Source organism: Carassius auratus, chromosome 9 (genome assembly GCF_003368295.1).
Source record: "Carassius auratus strain Wakin chromosome 9, ASM336829v1, whole genome shotgun sequence".
In the NCBI taxonomy this organism is placed as follows: domain Eukaryota; kingdom Metazoa; phylum Chordata; class Actinopteri; order Cypriniformes; family Cyprinidae; genus Carassius; species Carassius auratus.
In genome coordinates this window covers 28,459,942-28,475,928 of record NC_039251.1, presented here as the reverse complement: position 1 = coordinate 28,475,928, position 15,987 = coordinate 28,459,942, and the positions used below count along the sequence as shown (strand labels likewise).

The 15,987-nt window shown below is 42.3% G+C and overlaps 1 protein-coding gene across 2 annotated transcripts; it reads right to left on the bottom strand.

Annotated features, from left to right (window-relative positions):
* Positions 1 to 6,929: 6,929 nt before the first annotated feature.
* LOC113108962 (uncharacterized) lies at positions 6,930 to 13,232 on the bottom strand. Of its 2 annotated transcripts, none has more exons than XM_026272403.1 (11): positions 12,385 to 13,232; positions 10,203 to 10,335; positions 9,842 to 10,079; positions 9,347 to 9,623; positions 9,078 to 9,255; positions 8,833 to 8,909; positions 8,549 to 8,732; positions 8,150 to 8,398; positions 7,828 to 7,999; positions 7,591 to 7,739; positions 6,930 to 7,442 (listed from the first exon to the last, which is right to left on the bottom strand). In XM_026272403.1, exons 1-11 carry the CDS (start codon positions 12,682 to 12,684, stop codon positions 7,264 to 7,266), a joined length of 2,136 nt encoding a protein of 711 aa, XP_026128188.1. In that variant the 5' UTR covers positions 12,685 to 13,232; the 3' UTR covers positions 6,930 to 7,263. The 2 variants fall into 2 exon arrangements, with proteins under 2 accessions (XP_026128188.1, XP_026128189.1); XM_026272404.1 differs by having other exon boundaries at positions 8,549 to 8,729.
* Between the last annotated feature and the right edge of the window lie 2,755 nt (positions 13,233 to 15,987).

Below are 15,987 nucleotides of genomic sequence, written 5' to 3'. Positions count from 1 at the left end.
ACAGCCAGCTCTTTAACCTCCTGTCTTTAAGCAGACTCGTCACTGTCCTGAATGAGGCCGATGAGTATGGTGTCATCTGCAAACTTCAGGACCTTGACAGAAGGGTCCTTGGATGTGCAATCGTTAGTGTACAGGGAGAAGAGCAGTGGGGAGATAACACAGCCCTGGGGAGCTCCGATGCTGATTGTACGGATGCTGGATGTGTATTTACTCAGCCTCACTGGCTGCTGCCTGTCTGTCAGGAAGCTGTTGATCCACTGACAGATGGAGGTGGGCACGGAAAGCTGAGTTAATTTGGCCAGGAGGAGGTTTGGTATGATCGTGTTAAAGCTGAAGTCCACAAACAGGATCCTCACATAAGTCCCCGGTCTGTCTAGGTGTTGCAGAACATAATGCAGTCTGATGTTTACTGCATTGTCCACAGACCTGCTTGCTCTGTAGCCAAACTGAAGAGGATCTAGCAAGGGTCCAGTGATGTCCTTCAGGTGGGCCAGCACCAGTTTTTCAAATGACTTCATGACTACAGATGTTAGAGCCACAGGCCTGTAGTCATTTAGTCCTGTAATTTTGGATTTCTTTGGGATGTGGATGATGGTGGATTGTTTGAAGCATGAAGGGACTTCGCACAGTTCCAGCGATCTGTTGAAGATCTGTGTGAAAGATGGGGGCCAGCTGGTCAGCACAGGATTTCAGACAGGCTGGTGTAACACGATCTGGGCCTGGTGCTTTTTTCCTTTTCTGCTTCCGGAAGACCTGGCGCACCGCATCCTCGCTGATCTGTATTGCAGGTGTGGGGGAGAGGGAGAGGGGGGATGCAGGAGGTGTGAATGGTGAGAGTGCTTGATTGGAGAGGTGTTCAGGGTGGGTTGCAGGAGTTGTGAATGGTGTGAACGGTTGTTTGGAGAGGCATTCAGGGTTGGTTGCAGGAGTTGTGAATGGTGAGAGCGGTTGATTGGAGAGGTGATCAGGATGGGCTGCAGGAGTTGTAAATGGTTGTGTGGGGAGCTGTTCAGGGCAGGTGATGGGTGTTCTTTAAAACCTGCAGTAAAACTCGTTCAGATCGTCTGCCAGACGTTGATTCTCCACAGTGCTGGGGGGTGGTGTCTTGTAATTGGTGATCTTCTTTAGACTTTTCCACACTGCAGTGAACCTGTCAGGAAGAACTGGCATGAGGTGTCTGAGGTGGGTCTCGAACCCGGGAAAGCTAGTTCTCTACCTCTGGTCTACTGGGAAGAACAGTTTCTTAGAAGACCCATGTGCAGAAAGAAGAGCAAACTCAGAGGCTCAGGTAACTCAAAGGCAGGCAGTCTTTACTTGGTCAGTAGTAAAATATAAACAAAATATTAGCTACAGCTTTACAGCACAAAACAGAAGGTAGTCCAATAGGTAACAGGAAAATGAAACTTAACAGGTCTACAACACAGGTAATACATACTGGGTAGGCTCAAGACTGAACACAGCACAATGAAACTGCCAAACTTAAATAGGTCAAAGTACAGGTGGAACACATTAACTTAATGAGCAGTCTTAATTAAAGAGTTCACTGCCGTTAGTGCCACCTAGTTGCCTGGAGAGTTCTCTCATTAAGGTGCAGGGGGTGCCCACCAATGGTTGGGAGAGTAATTGCACGTGGTAGCAGACAGCGCTCCCTAGTGGTCATTACAGGAGGAGTCTTACAGTAGCCCATCTCTCAGGAACAGCTCCCGACGTTCCGTTGGCTATGGTTGGAGTCATGGCGGTGGAACTCTCTGATCAGGTTTGGATCTTGGATGTCTTTAGCTGGCACCCAGGACTGCTCTTCTGGGCCATAACCCTCCCAGCCCACTAGGTATTGCACCCTTCCACGGACTCGACGTGAATCTAGCAGTCGACGGACCGTATACACTGGCTGCCCACCAACGACTTTGGGTAATGGGGGGGCTTCTTGGCTGTGGACAGAGAGCAGACAACAGGTTTCAAATGTGAAATGTGAAAAGTGGGATGGATGCGCATAGACCTTGGTAAGAGTAGCTGGTAGGACACAGGGTTGATCTTCCTAAGGATCTTAAAAGAATCCAGAAGACAGACTGATGGATGCTCCAATCAGATGGCCAAAAGCTTTCCAAAATCCAGAATTAAATTGTGACCCCTGATCAGAGACCATGTCTTAAGGAAACCCGTGGATCCTGAAGACGTGCTGCATCATGAGGTCTGCGGTCTGACAAGCTGTGGGGATCTTAGGCAGAGGTATCAGATGACATGCTTTTGAGAATCTGTCTACTACCACCAAGATGACTGTGTTACCTTGTGATTTAGGAAGTCCAGTAACAAAGTCCAAGGAGATATGGGACCATGGACGTCTTGGGATGGTTAAAGGATGAAGTAGACCTTGAGTGTGGGCTTTAGGTTCCTTATTCTGGGTGCATACAGAACAGCCAGATACAAATTTTCGGACATCCACCTGCATACTGGGCCACCAAAACAGTGTCTGGATGCGCTTCAAAGTCCTTGCAACTCCAGGGTGACCCGAAAGAAGAGATGCATGTCCCCAATGCAACATTACAACATTAGGAACAAAGAGGCAGCCTGGGGGGCCATTACCTGGGTCAGGCTGTTGTTGTTGAGCCTTCCTTACTGCCACTTCTATTCCCCACTGAACCCCTGCCACCACCTTGGAGCTGGGAATGATGGACTCAGGTCTGTCCTCCACATCTGGCATGTCAAACTGTCTAGAAAGGGCATCAGGCTTGGAGTTCTTTGAGCCAGGTCGGTAAGAGAGAATGAACTCAAAGCGGTTAAAAAAGACATCCCATCGGGCCTGGCGTGGATTCAGCCTCTTAGCCTCCCGGAAGTATGTGAGGTTCTGGTGATCTGTCCAAATGACAAATGGGTGTTTAGCCCCCTCTAGCCAGTGTCTCCATTCCTGCAGTGCCAGCTTCACCGCCAGCAACTCTCGGTTACCTATATCATAGTTCTTTTCTGCTTGGGTGAGTTGACGTGAAAAAGGCACAAGGATGAAGCTTATTGTCCCTCTTGGCCTTTTGAGACAAAACAGCTCCCACTCTGACATCTGATGCATCCACTTCTACTACAAAAGGCAAATCTGGATCAGGGAGAGTCAGGATGGGTGCAGAGGTGAAGCAGTGCTTGAGCAGCTCAAATGCCCGATAAGCCCCTTCAGTCCATTGAAATGGCTTTGAGGTCTTCTTGGTAAGGGATGTAAGGGGTTCTGCAATAGAGCTAAAATTTCTTATACATATCCTATAAAAATTTGCAAAACTTGTTCGACAGAGCAAGGCCGAAGCCAGTTCAGAACTGCTTGGGTCTTGCTAGGATCCATCTGAATGCTGCCATTGGAGACAATGAACCCAAGGAAGGAGACAGTTGATACATGGAACTCACTTTTCTCAATCTTCACAAAGAGCTTGTTTCTTAACAGTTGAGGACAAAACCTGCCGAATAGCCTCCCTCGAGGTGGACAAGTGCCAGGATGCAGTTCAATGGCACAATCATAAGGTCTATGGGGAGGAAGAGAGGCAGCACGTTCCTTGCTGAACACTTCACAGAGGTCTGCATACTCTTGGGGGAAACGGGATAACTCGGGAGAAGTAGAGAGATCTGTGGAAGCCACTTGTCTCAGTCCAGATATAGTCAGGCTCTCTTTGGATGGGAAGGTTGCCTGTGGCTCAAGAGAATTTCAGATAGACAAGCCAGCCACACAGCAGTTAGGCCGCGACTCACTTATCTGGTTGGAAGACCAGTCAATTCTTTGATTATGCAGAGCCAGCCAAGGATACCCAAGGATCAAAGGGATCTCGGGAGATTAAAAAAAACTGTATCTCTTCTCTATGAGAACCTACTTGAAAATCTAGGAATGTGGTGCACTAGCTTACCTGGCCAGAACCTAGGGGCCTTCCATCCAATGCGGTAACAGTTAAAGGATCATGGAGAGTGATGGATGAATCTTTAACTGTGTCGCCAATGCGGAATCCATGAAATTTCCTGCAGCACCAGAGTCTATGAAAGCCATGAGCTCGTGACGTTCATTGCCCCAGGAAATTGAGACATCAATCAAAAGGCCCGAAGCTGCTGGTCGGGGGTAAGTAATTACTCTCGTCCCAGGCCCCCTCTTCTTGGGTGAGAGCTGCCTTTTCCCGCCAGTTCAGGACAAGTGGCCCGGAAGTGACCGGACTCACCACAGTACAGGCAACACTTATCCCTCATTCGTCTCTCCCTCTCAGCCTGTGATAACCGGGTTCTTCCCAGCTGCACTGGCTCCTCAGGACACCCAATCGGTGAGGAAGGTTCCACAAAACCAGTGGGGGTGTGGATCGCGGGTAGTCGAGTCTCATGACAACGTTCACTTTGAAGATCTCGAATGCGGTTGTCCAGTCTGATGGCACCATCAATTAGAGACTCCAAATCAGGGGCTGGGTCTCTGTAGGCCAGCTCATCCTTTAACTTACGTGATAGAGCACGATGGAATGCAGCTTTCAGGGCTCGCTGATCCCACTCACTCCCTGTAGCCAGGGTGCGGAACTTGTTAGCAAACTCTGCGGGTTCCTTGTGCAAGTTGAAGAAGTCGATGATCAACCTCTGCTCCACTAACAGGGTGGTGGAAGACCTTCCTCATCTCAGCTATGCAGAGATCACAGTTAGACATGAGAGGAGACCTCCTCTCCCAGAGAGCTGTAGCCCAATCCAGTGCCTTACCCACAAGAAGGGTTGTCATATAAGCCACTCTGATGTTCTCTGTAGGGAACTGTTAGGCTGCAGTTGGAAAGCAAGGGTACACTGGGTAATGAATCCCCGACAACTCTCTGGGTTCCCATCATACCTCTCAGGGGCTGGAAGTCTAGGCTCCAGCAGGGACCAGGTGGTGGAGCATAACTTTGGGACTGGGCTGGCAGAACTGGAGCGATTTGAGGTATGGACTGGGTCTGTGGGTCTGTGGGTCTGTAGAGGCTTGAGATTGGATTGAAGTCTCAGACGCTGCAGAATCTCAGTTAGGATTCGTTCATGCTTAAGAATGGCCGCAGCTTGGCTAGAGAGCTCAGATAGTATCCGTTCCACTTGGAGGGAGGAGTCTCTTCTTCTGCTAGGTCTACTTCCATGGTTCAGTCTTGCTGTCAGGAAGAACTGGCATGAGGTGTCTGAGGTGGGTCTCAAACCCGGGGCTCCCAGTCAGGGAAAGCTAGTTCTCTACCTCTGGTCTACTGGGAAGAACAGTTTCTTAGAAGACCCATGTGCAGAAGGAAGAACAAACTCAAAGGCTCAGGTAACTCAAAGGCAGGCAGTCTTTACTTGGTCAGTAGTAAAATATAAACAAAATATCAGCTACAGCTTTACAGCACAAAACAGAAGGTAGTCCAATAGGTAACAGGAAAATGAAACTTAACAGGTCTACAACACAGGTAATACATACTGGGTAGGCTCAAGACTGAACACAGCACAATGAAACTGCCAAACTTAAATAGGTCAAAGTACAGGTGAAACACATTAACTTCATGAGCAGTTTTAATTAAAGAGTTCATGGCCGTTAGTGCCACCTAGTGGCCTAGAGAATTCTCTCATTAAAGGTCCCATGACATGCTACTTTTTGTAGGTTTTAATATAGGCCTTAGTGGTCCCTAGTATTGTATCTGAAACCTTTTTTAAAAATCAGCTTCGGTGCAGAATTATAGTCACTACAATCCAGTCCCAGAATGAGCTTCCTTCAGACGGGCTGTTTCGGTGTCTGTAGCTTTAAATGCTATTGAGGAGGAGAAAGGCGGTGCAAGGTGAAGGGTGGGTGTGGCCTTGACCATGTTGCCTCAAGAGTACCGTGCATGTTTACGTTGGGTATATTGCAATGGCATGAAGAAACGCAGTCGTTCAAGCTTTTCAGTTTGATCCAAAATCTGATCCAGATGGAGAAGCAACGGATGAACAAGTTGCAACTCAGCGGCTCCAGCAGGAAATTTCCGAATGGTTAGTTTAAAATATTATGTCTGGATACGGTACTTTATTCGGATGGCTTACAGTTATTATCATGTAGCTAACGCTAACCTACTGTTGCTTTTTCATGTTGATTGTTTTAAAGCTGTATTAGCATCTATATCAGTGATATTTGTAGTTAAGAGAAGACTTTAATGTGGCTTATTTTTAATGACAAATTCTCCATGTCCTCATATATTGAAAAAATATTTAAGAGTGGTAAAAAAAATCAAGGCACTTAAGTGTCTAAAACTTTTAATATTTTTGAGCTTTATCAAATCTGGTTGATAAAAAGTGTAGCCCAAAGGGTCTTCTTTCTAAAGACACCACAATTATGTTTGTAACACACTGAAGTAGGAAACTATTACAAGTTAGGTAGAGCATTTTCAACTGTGAGTCCCGTAATGGTGGGTCAGGTTAACAGGTTAAGAGAAGACTTTAATGTGGCTTATTTTTTAATGACAAAGTTCTCCATGTCCTCATATATTGAAGTCATGTTACAAAACTAATCAACTCAAGAGTTAAGTCTACTCAACACCTTTATATATATATATATATATATATACATACACACTCACCACTCTATTAGTCAGACCTCAGCCATTATTACATGTACCTTTTTGTACAGGTGCCGTTGTGAAAATTGTGCTACCATCCCCACAGAAGCTGGGAATATTTGCTGCTTGGAGATACCTCAGGTAGCATTCTCACCACTAAGTTTGAAAATCTACTTTGTCTCTTCATTTGACAACTAATTGTGCCTAAAAATGACACTTACCTTTTCTAATTGTAATTAGGTTACTAGAAGACTAAGGGAGGTCGAAGAACAGCTTACATGTATGGTTGACCATCCTGGATTGGAGTCTGTCTGCCTCAATGTCTACTCTTTGCAGAATGCTGGCCAAATATAAAGAGCTGACTATTAGTAAGTTGTGCTTTGTAACTTAAGTTAATAAAAGAATAAAAGTCTTGCCTTGAGTCTTGACTTTTTATTCCACCAACAAACACTGTGCCTAATTTTCATTCTATATTACAGACAGTGTCAAGATTTATTCACATCAAAGGAAAAAGAAACTATAAAAAAACAAAAAACAAGCATTGAAGATGCAAACATAATAGAAACAATGATACATCTCTGCAAAACTAAATAATCACTTATGTTCAGTCGCTACAGGTATCTCTCCTATCGCTCATTTGTGAGCTGGTGCTGGGGCCTCCTGGGACGCAGAATCCAGGTCATTATTCCAGCTTGTGTGGTCCTGCACATCCGCTCAGTGTTTCCTGAAGAGGAAGGACACTACGTTGGGTTTAAACTGCCCCCCGTTTGAACCTTGACATGAAGCTGGCAATGAGCTTGTCCTTGTCCGGCTTCTCATACTGCGCTGATAGGTCCTCTGGGACATGGATGGCCAACAGCGATTCAGTGTATGGTGTAGGGTTGACAAAGACTTCCTCAAAAATTAGGTCCATCATGTCAGCAACATAACCTGTATCATAAAACACAAGCACAAACAGTTTTCGTTTTAATTGGTTGCGTTTTGTTTTTACATGTTTTATTTATTTAATTAATTTTTATTAATAAATACATTTGAGAATTCCAAAATATGTGTTGTTTGAATTGATTTGAACCCTTACCAAAGGTCAGCTGTGTCTTTTCAGGTTTAGCTATGCACTCTCCCTTCCTACCCTTTGGAAAATACATTTTGAAGCGGGGTACACCTTCCTCCGTTTCTGCTTGTGGTCTGTCTGCATTTTCATTATAATGCATAGCAGCCAGGTAGAGCCTAGAAATACAAGACAAAAAGTGTTAATATTGACAATACTTTTTGGAATTATAGCCTAAAGTATCTAAGTAAACAAACTTTATTCTACCTGCACAGCATTCCAATAAAGGTAAAGACAACATTCTTTGGGGCAAAACGAAGGATGACGGAATGGAAAGACTCCAATGATGAAGTCTGGTGGTGGGGGCTCAGTTTTGCAACATCCTTCAGCATTCTTTTGTTTGTTAGCAACTTCTCCAACTTGTTGAAAACTTGAGAATCTGCAGACAATTAGAAAATATATTAGAAAACAAATTTAGTACAGAATATTACAACGCTGATCTCTGGTAAATTTCTCAATGTGACTAAATAACTTTGTGTAGTTGTCCGTTTATTTTTTTTGACATTTAGCCCGTAAATTGATGAAATACCTGCTTGGAGCCATTTACTCTTGTCAGTTGTCTTGCGGATTGCATGCTCGCACATAGTGTAAAGAGGATCCTCATGTGTATGGACATCTCGAACATGGTTCAGGATTGAGTTCCACTTTGCAATTCTCTCTCGCTCGGATGTTGAGCTAGCTGCAGTCCAGTATATGTGATTGTTGATGCTTTTCATCCACCTTTTGAGTATCTCACAGTCTTTCTGCTTACTGATCTCTTCCAGTTTCTTTGAAAGTCCTACAATGAAAGTAAAATACATTCCACTTAGTTAACCCATAAGAACCCGCTGTGACACGAGGTGTCACAAACACTTGTGATTATCTGGTAGATTTTGTATGATATAATGGACTATGGACATCAAGCAGCTCCATATTGGCACTGACATACCTTTTGCGATGTGCCAGACATCATAGTAATGGGTTATTTTTCTCTCCCTAAGGAATTTCTGTACTTGTGGATGACGATCAGTAACAATGCAATCAAGGTTGACGCCACGCGACTCCAGTAATGCCAGACTCCTTGTCAAGCCCTCTTTTTCCATGTGGCAGCTACCACCAACCTCACTGCTCTGCTAACACAGAAAAACAATATATTAATTGAAAATGCATTATAGACTTTGATTTTCAAATTGCAACCAAAAACCACTTTAAAACATATTTTTGACAACTCACCTGAACCAACTGAATGTCCACAATGGTGTTAGTATTTAGATCCATCATTGTATAACTCCCATATTTTGCAGAGTACCCTGTTGTTGTTGTTTTTTTGGTTTTTTTTGTGCAAATACTGACATTAGTAATCAACACCATTCAATACTTTGGTATAATGTCTGGCATTTTATTTAGTTCACTGCTTTTAACTTCAAACAATATGTAACCCATGTATAAACTACACAATTTCTGTAAAATATCAATACCTGGAGAGTCAGCTCTCATGTCACCACCAAGTATAACTTTTTTCTCCTGACTTAGCCTCTGCAGATTCACATCCTGTGTGACTTTCCAGTGGTGAATAACTGCGGGTTCAATGAAAGCTCTGGCATGGCGGCGAAATGTTTTATACCGAAACAACTGTAGCTTCATTGTATTGAAGACCTGTTAATATGGGTGGATAAATAATACTTGTAATTTGAGTTAAATTGAAGTAATTCATTTAAAAAAAAAAATACAGTTGCACATGATTTACCTTTTTGATTTGTATGAAAGATGCACCACTCAGGTAAATGGCGACAGAAAGGTTCAGATTTCCAGCTGGCATGCTACCAAGGATAGGCTGGCTATTCCATTGTCTTGAAAATGTGCAATGGGGGCACAGCTGCTTCACAGACAAGAATGTCCCCAGCGTTTGGGTCCTCACTTCACATGCCCGCGTGCAGACCGGACATAAATTAAACAAGTCCATGATGCAGTTCTCGTACACTATGTACTTTTTGCTGTTGTGGGTGGGAGTGGATGAATCTTTTCTATATCAAAACACAGAGAAAGGGAAACACATTTTTAGTTAAACAGATTGAGCTTACGTCTGGACTGAACTGTGAAGCATCACCCTGTTTTCAACTGGTTTAATAATTATTATTCACATAAAAAATCATGAATGCTATAAACAACAACAGTCTCACTGAGACTAATCCTTTATGTTAAAATGTGAGCCACACATATATTTAAACACTCAGTAACTTACGACTGTAGACTAGAGTATAACGATGCTGGGATGGAGTCTGCAGGATCATAAGTGGAAGCATGTCCCCTTGAAGCTTCCACTAAAGAGCTGCCCTCCAATGGATTGTCCTCGAGCAGTTCATCAAGGTCTAAACGAGGTCTTTTGGGTGGTCTCTTTAAAGGTGTCGATGACAGGCACAGAGGGTCTGCATTGGACATCCCAACACCAAAATCTTTGCAGGAGAAAGTTGCCTGGACACCTGCATCCCAAATTAATTTTACTAAGCAAAGTCTAATGACAACCCATAATGAAAGCAAAGGGGAAAAATGCCAGAAAACCTACTAATCAAAAGTAAATGCATTTGCAGGTGGCAGGTACATACCTTCACTTTTAATTTTGGGTTGAAGAGTCTTTAAGCATAGCTGTGTGCCTACAGTGTGTGTTTCCAGGTGGTCTGTCTGGCAGGCAACATCCCTTGAGAGAGGCAGCTGAAAGCAAGCATTTGATGTGCTGGCCTGTATAGAGACAACAAGGTCAAATTAGTACTCAATTTATTACTTTGTATATACAGTATTGTTCAAAATAATAGCAGTACAATGTGACTAACCAGAATAATCAAGGTTTTTAGTATATTTTTTATTGCTACGTGGCAAACAAGTTACCAGTAGGTTCAGTAGATTGTCAGAAAACAAACAAGACCCAGCATTCATGATATGCACGCTCTTAAGGCTGTGCAATTGGGCAATTAGTTGAAAGGGGTGTGTTCAAAAAAATAGCAGTGTCTACCTTTGACTGTACAAACTCAAAACTATTTTGTACAAACATTTTTTTTTTCTGGGATTTAGCAATCCTGTGAATCACTAAACTAATATTTAGTTGTATGACCACAGTTTTTTAAAACTGCTTGACATCTGTGTGGCATGGAGTCAACCAACTTGTGGCACCTCTCAGCTGTTTACTAGTGTGTTTTGGGTCATTGTCTTGTTGAAACAACCATTTCAAGGGCATGTCCTCTTCAGCATAGGGCAACATGACCTCTTCAAGTATTTTAACATATGCAAACTGATCCATGATCCCTGGTATGCGATAAATAGGCCCAACACCATAGTAGGAGAAACATGCCCATATCATGATGCTTGCACCTCCATGCTTCACTGTCTTCACTGTGTACTGTGGCTTGAATTCAGAGTTTGGGGGTCGTCTCACAAACTGCCTGTGGCCCTTGGACCCAAAAAGAACAATTTTACTCTCATCAGTCCACAAAATGTTCCTCCATTTCTCTTTAGGCCAGTTGATGTGTTCTTTGGCAAATTGTAACCTCTTCTGCACATGCCTTTTTTTTAACAGAGGGACTTTGCGGGGGATTCTTGAAAATAGATTAGCTTCACACAGACGTCTTCTAACTGTCACAGTACTTACAGGTAACTCCAGACTGTCTTTGATCATCCTGGAGGTGATCATTGGCTGAGCCTTTGCCATTCTGGTTATTCTTCTATCCATTTTGATGGTTGTCTTCCGTTTTCTTCCACGTCTCTCTGGTTTTGCTCTCCATTTTAAGGCATTGGAGATCATTTTAGCTGAACAGCCTATCATTTTTTGCACCTCTTTATAGGTTTTCCCCTCTCTAATCAACTTTTTAATCAAAGTACGCTGTTCTTCTGATCAATGTCTTGAACGACCCATTTTCCTCAGCTTTCAAATGCATGTTCAACAAGTGTTGGCTTCATCCTTAAATAGGGGCCACCTGATTCACACCTGTTTCTTCACAAAATTGATGACCTCAGTGATTGAATGCCACACTGCTATTTTTTTTAACACACCCCTTTCAACTAATTCAACTAATTGCCCAATTGCACAGCCTTAAGAGCGTGCATATCATGAATGCTGGGTCTCATTTGTTTTCTGAAAATCTACTGAACCTACTGGTAACTTGTTTGCCACGTAGCAATAAAAAAATATACGAAAAACCTTGATTATTCTGGTTAGTCACATTGTACTGCTATTATTTTGAACAATACTGTATTACATATATAATTATATTGTGGTATACATCTGAAACAGACTTATACAGATTTGTGCATTGTGTACAGCTCTACAAATAAAATGTGTATTTTTTTTAACAAAAAAATCTAATTATTGCTTCTCTCTCACGTGCTGATAATTAATTTTAAAATGGGTTTTAATTGCTGTGTTAGAGTTTTAAGCTGGAGATAACATGGGAGAAAAACTTTTTTTGTGCCTCGATGTTCTAGTACAGAGATCTGTAACATCTGTAATTTATCTTATTACAATTACATCAAGCTCTACGATCTTAAAATGCGGCTATCGTGTGCGCCCTATAACCAACAGGAAAACGGTTACCCAAATAACAAAGATGTGTACAACACTCCCGTTACATTGTGTTTATTCACACACGTACTTGATGCTGTCTACCTTTACATTAGCTCAAGTAACTGCATAACGTTAGCTGCATATATGATGTTACAGCCACATTCTACGTATAACAAGCTAGGTAACCATTAACAGTAAAGCAACATGCTTATATATATCATTAGTTGACTTACTTGTCTGGGGTGTGTAATGTCAGTTGAGCCAAAGAGAGTTGGTACTGATCCAGACTTTAGTTTCAGACGTTTAGCAAGCCCAGCTCTGTGCTGACCCAAGTTGAGGAAACAGTCGTCGGTGAAATGTTTGCCGCAGACATGCAAAGCTTTCGGAATTTGTGTTGGCGCATTTCCAAAGAAAATAAAATCAATCCACTGGTTCTTCTGGGGCTTGGATGACGGAACTAAAAAAAGGCTGCGGTGTTCGTCCCTACATCCAATTACTGAGCAATTATTATGCCTCGCTCGCTTAAAAGCCATGATATCTCTCGTCTCGTGGAAAAACTAAAATCGCGAGCGCGTGTTCCTACTTCCTTAGCTCAATTTCTCATGAGCGGGAAATGTTTATCTGGGCGGGCAAAGCAGAGAAGGGGGAGGTAACATTTCTCTTTAAAACGTCACAACGAGGAGATTCAAGATCAGCCCGTTTGAGCTTCCATTTTCTCAAAGGCAGAGAAAGATAGCAAAATCTCGATTTACACCGATTACTATTTCTAGAAACTTGGGAACCATATACAGGCTAGGGGAACTCATATTAATGTTAAAAAACTTCAGAAAGTGAAAATTTCATGTCATGGGACCTTTAAGGTGCAGGGGGTGCCCACCAATGGTTGGGAGAGTAATTGCACGTGCTAGTAGACAGCGCTCCCTAGTGGTCTGGAGAGTCATTAAAGTCATTAAAGTTTCTGCCTGTAGGTCGGTATAAGATGAACCAGAAGGTGATCAGAAGGTCCCAAAGCTGCTCGTGGAACAGAGTGATATGCATTCTTTATTGTGGTGTAACAGTGATTCAATGTATTACTGTCTCTGGTGGGACATGTAACATGCTGTCTGTATTTTGGAAGTTCAAGGGAGAGATTGGCTTTATTAGAGTCCCCAAGAATGATTAAAACAGAGTCCGGGTGTTGTTGTTCTGTCTCTGTGATCTGAACAGCAAGTTTTTGTAAAGCTGAGCACACATGCGCCTGCAGAGAGATGTAAACACTAACCAAAATGAACAGAAAGAAACTCCCGCGGCGAATAGAACGGCTTGCAGTTAATGAAGAGTGTTTCGAGATTTGAGCAGCACATCTTCTTTAACACAGTTACATCTGTACACCACCGTTCATTGATGTAAAAGCATGTCCCTCCGCCGCGCAATTTCCCCGTTGATTCTGATTCGCGATCCGCTCTAAACAGCTGAAAAAGCTCGGCAGATGGAGCGCGCTGTCCGGTATGGTGTCATTCAGCCAAGTTTCCGTGAAACACAGAGCAGCAGAGTGTGAGAAATCCTTATTTGTCCGAGAGCGCAGAAGTTGTTCGTCCGTTTTGTTCGGTAGAGAGCAGAGATTTGCCTTATGGATGAGAGATGGAGATTTCTGAGTCTCACGAGCGCGCCAGCACTTTTTCTATGGAAGTATATCTTATGCAATTTCTGCTACTCACTAAGCAAACTGAGAGGAGAACTAACGTGTATACGCTCGCCAGCCGTCTGGCCAAAATCCCATAGTATTCAGGCGTCAGACGTAAGATATGAGACGTCAGACGTCACGGTCACGTGTCGGAGCTCCGTTCAAACTGCGCGGCTATGGCGGGTACTCCATGCCAAAATCATATGGCGGGTACTCCGTGCCAAAATCATATGGCGGGTACTCCGTGCCAAAATCAAATGGCGGGTACTCCGTGCCAAAATCAAATGGCGGGTACTCCGTGCCAAAATCAAACGACCGACCGAACGTCTATCCGAACGTCTTGAACTTTCAAACGGCTGACCCACTATTATCAATAAGTTTAAGAGATTTAACAACAAGGGAAATCTCAGCAATAAAGGCCTCAAGTCTAGGCAAAGTCTTGAGAAATTTGTTTTTGTGAATAAAAAATTTACAATGCAACACAAAGAAATTAACAACACTATAAATAGCACAGTCACTCCCAGAAAAATAGAGGAACATATCCTTCAATGAAAAGTTTAAATCACATTTGACAAAATGAGAAAGACAAAGACCCAAGCTCTGCCAAAGAGGCTTAACCTGATTACAGTGGTAGAATAAATGAAACAAAGTTTCTTTCTCAACTTTAAAGAATACACAAAGGTCAGAGCTATCAACAAAAGAGCAAATTTGTGAGTTAGTTGGGTAAACATTATGAAGAATCTTAAAGTGTACCTCTCTTATTTTATTGGACATACAATATTTCTCAGGGAGTAACCACGCTTTCTTCCAGTGAATACAGTCGAGGAGACGTGTAAACAGTGTAATGTAACAATAACTTTATAAGTTTACAATTACATTTTTATCAAGAATACTAACTCCATCCAATAAAAGGTTGGGCAAAATAGTTTTTCTCTCATTAACCCTTTAGAACCTAAAGCTAAAATTGGCCATTTTCACTCATTTTGTTTTTATGAGTATAAAATTAGAACATAATGTGGTATCTTCAAGTGTAAGGTGTCATTTCCCCCCCCAAAATTATAGGCTTTCCGGAAATTACAGTTATTGTACATTATTTTGTGTTAATGAGTTAGTAAATAGAATTTAAATAGACAAAAAAAATTTAAAAACAGGAAGAAATGTTACTGTTTTTTATTTAGAAAAAATCATAATCGAAAGAATCTAATGCCTCAATCTTGAAAAAGGAACTATAATACATATATACAAGTCTTTTTGAGACACTGGATTGCACAGTTTTCACTCAGGAGCCATTTGTTGTACTCCAGTTCTCCAGGCATTTTTTTAAATGTAAATTTAAATGTGGTGCTCTCTGAAGCAGTTCCTGTCTAACTGCAAGCATAGTCCCACATCACATTCCTGCCACTTCCATGGGGTGCTCCTTTTGCATCGTATGCAACTCTGTGAAAGGTCTTGATTATCACTCACAGGAACAGGCAGATGAGCTTATCTTGGTGGATTGCACACAGCTCCTTGTGTAAAATGAAGCTGTTGGTCACTGCAATGTCCCGGAAGTGCTGGAAAATGGTCACATATGACTTGTTTTATGGGGCACCGACTTTGTTCTGAGCATCTTGTTGGAGGTGTCAAGTCCCCCCATGTACTTATTGTACAGCCCCGGCCCCTCTGAGATGGTGTTGTGTTTGATGTAGATGGCCCATTTGCTTCTTCATAGATAACTGGAGTAAGCCACACTGAAAAAAAAGCAACATGTGTTACAAACTCACAATATATGTACATAAAAATACTTTACATTATGAAGCAATTTATTAGTAAGAGAAAATTTGTAAAAATAATATATAAATATATAATAATGTAATAAATAAATAACTATAATAATAATACAATAAAATAATAAAAATAAAGCCTGCAGTTACTTACATTTGCATACACACAATCACACACACATATACATGCACCTAAACACACACACACAAATATAAAGATATAGACATAAATGCATGCATGCACAGTGTCACGCAAGCGCGTACACACACACATTTGCATACACATCATAGACTGTATAAGATACACACATGCACACATACACAAACAGATACACATGCACACAGATACACACAAACAGATATACACACACACAGAGAGAGATATAACGTTACACATGCACACATTAGCA

Bases quoted from the DNA above. Each gene is read 5' to 3' on its own strand.
- LOC113108962 (XM_026272403.1), bottom strand. From the start codon at position 12,684: ATGGCTTTTAAGCGAGCGAGGCATAATAATTGCTCAGTAATTGGATGT. The intron at 9,256-9,346 runs GTAAATCATGTG...CCATATTAACAG, and splicing joins CTTTCATACAAATCAAAAAG to GTCTTCAATACAATGAAGCT. The intron at 8,000-8,149 runs GTATTTCATCAA...AATTGTCTGCAG, and splicing joins GAGTAAATGGCTCCAAGCAG to ATTCTCAAGTTTTCAACAAG.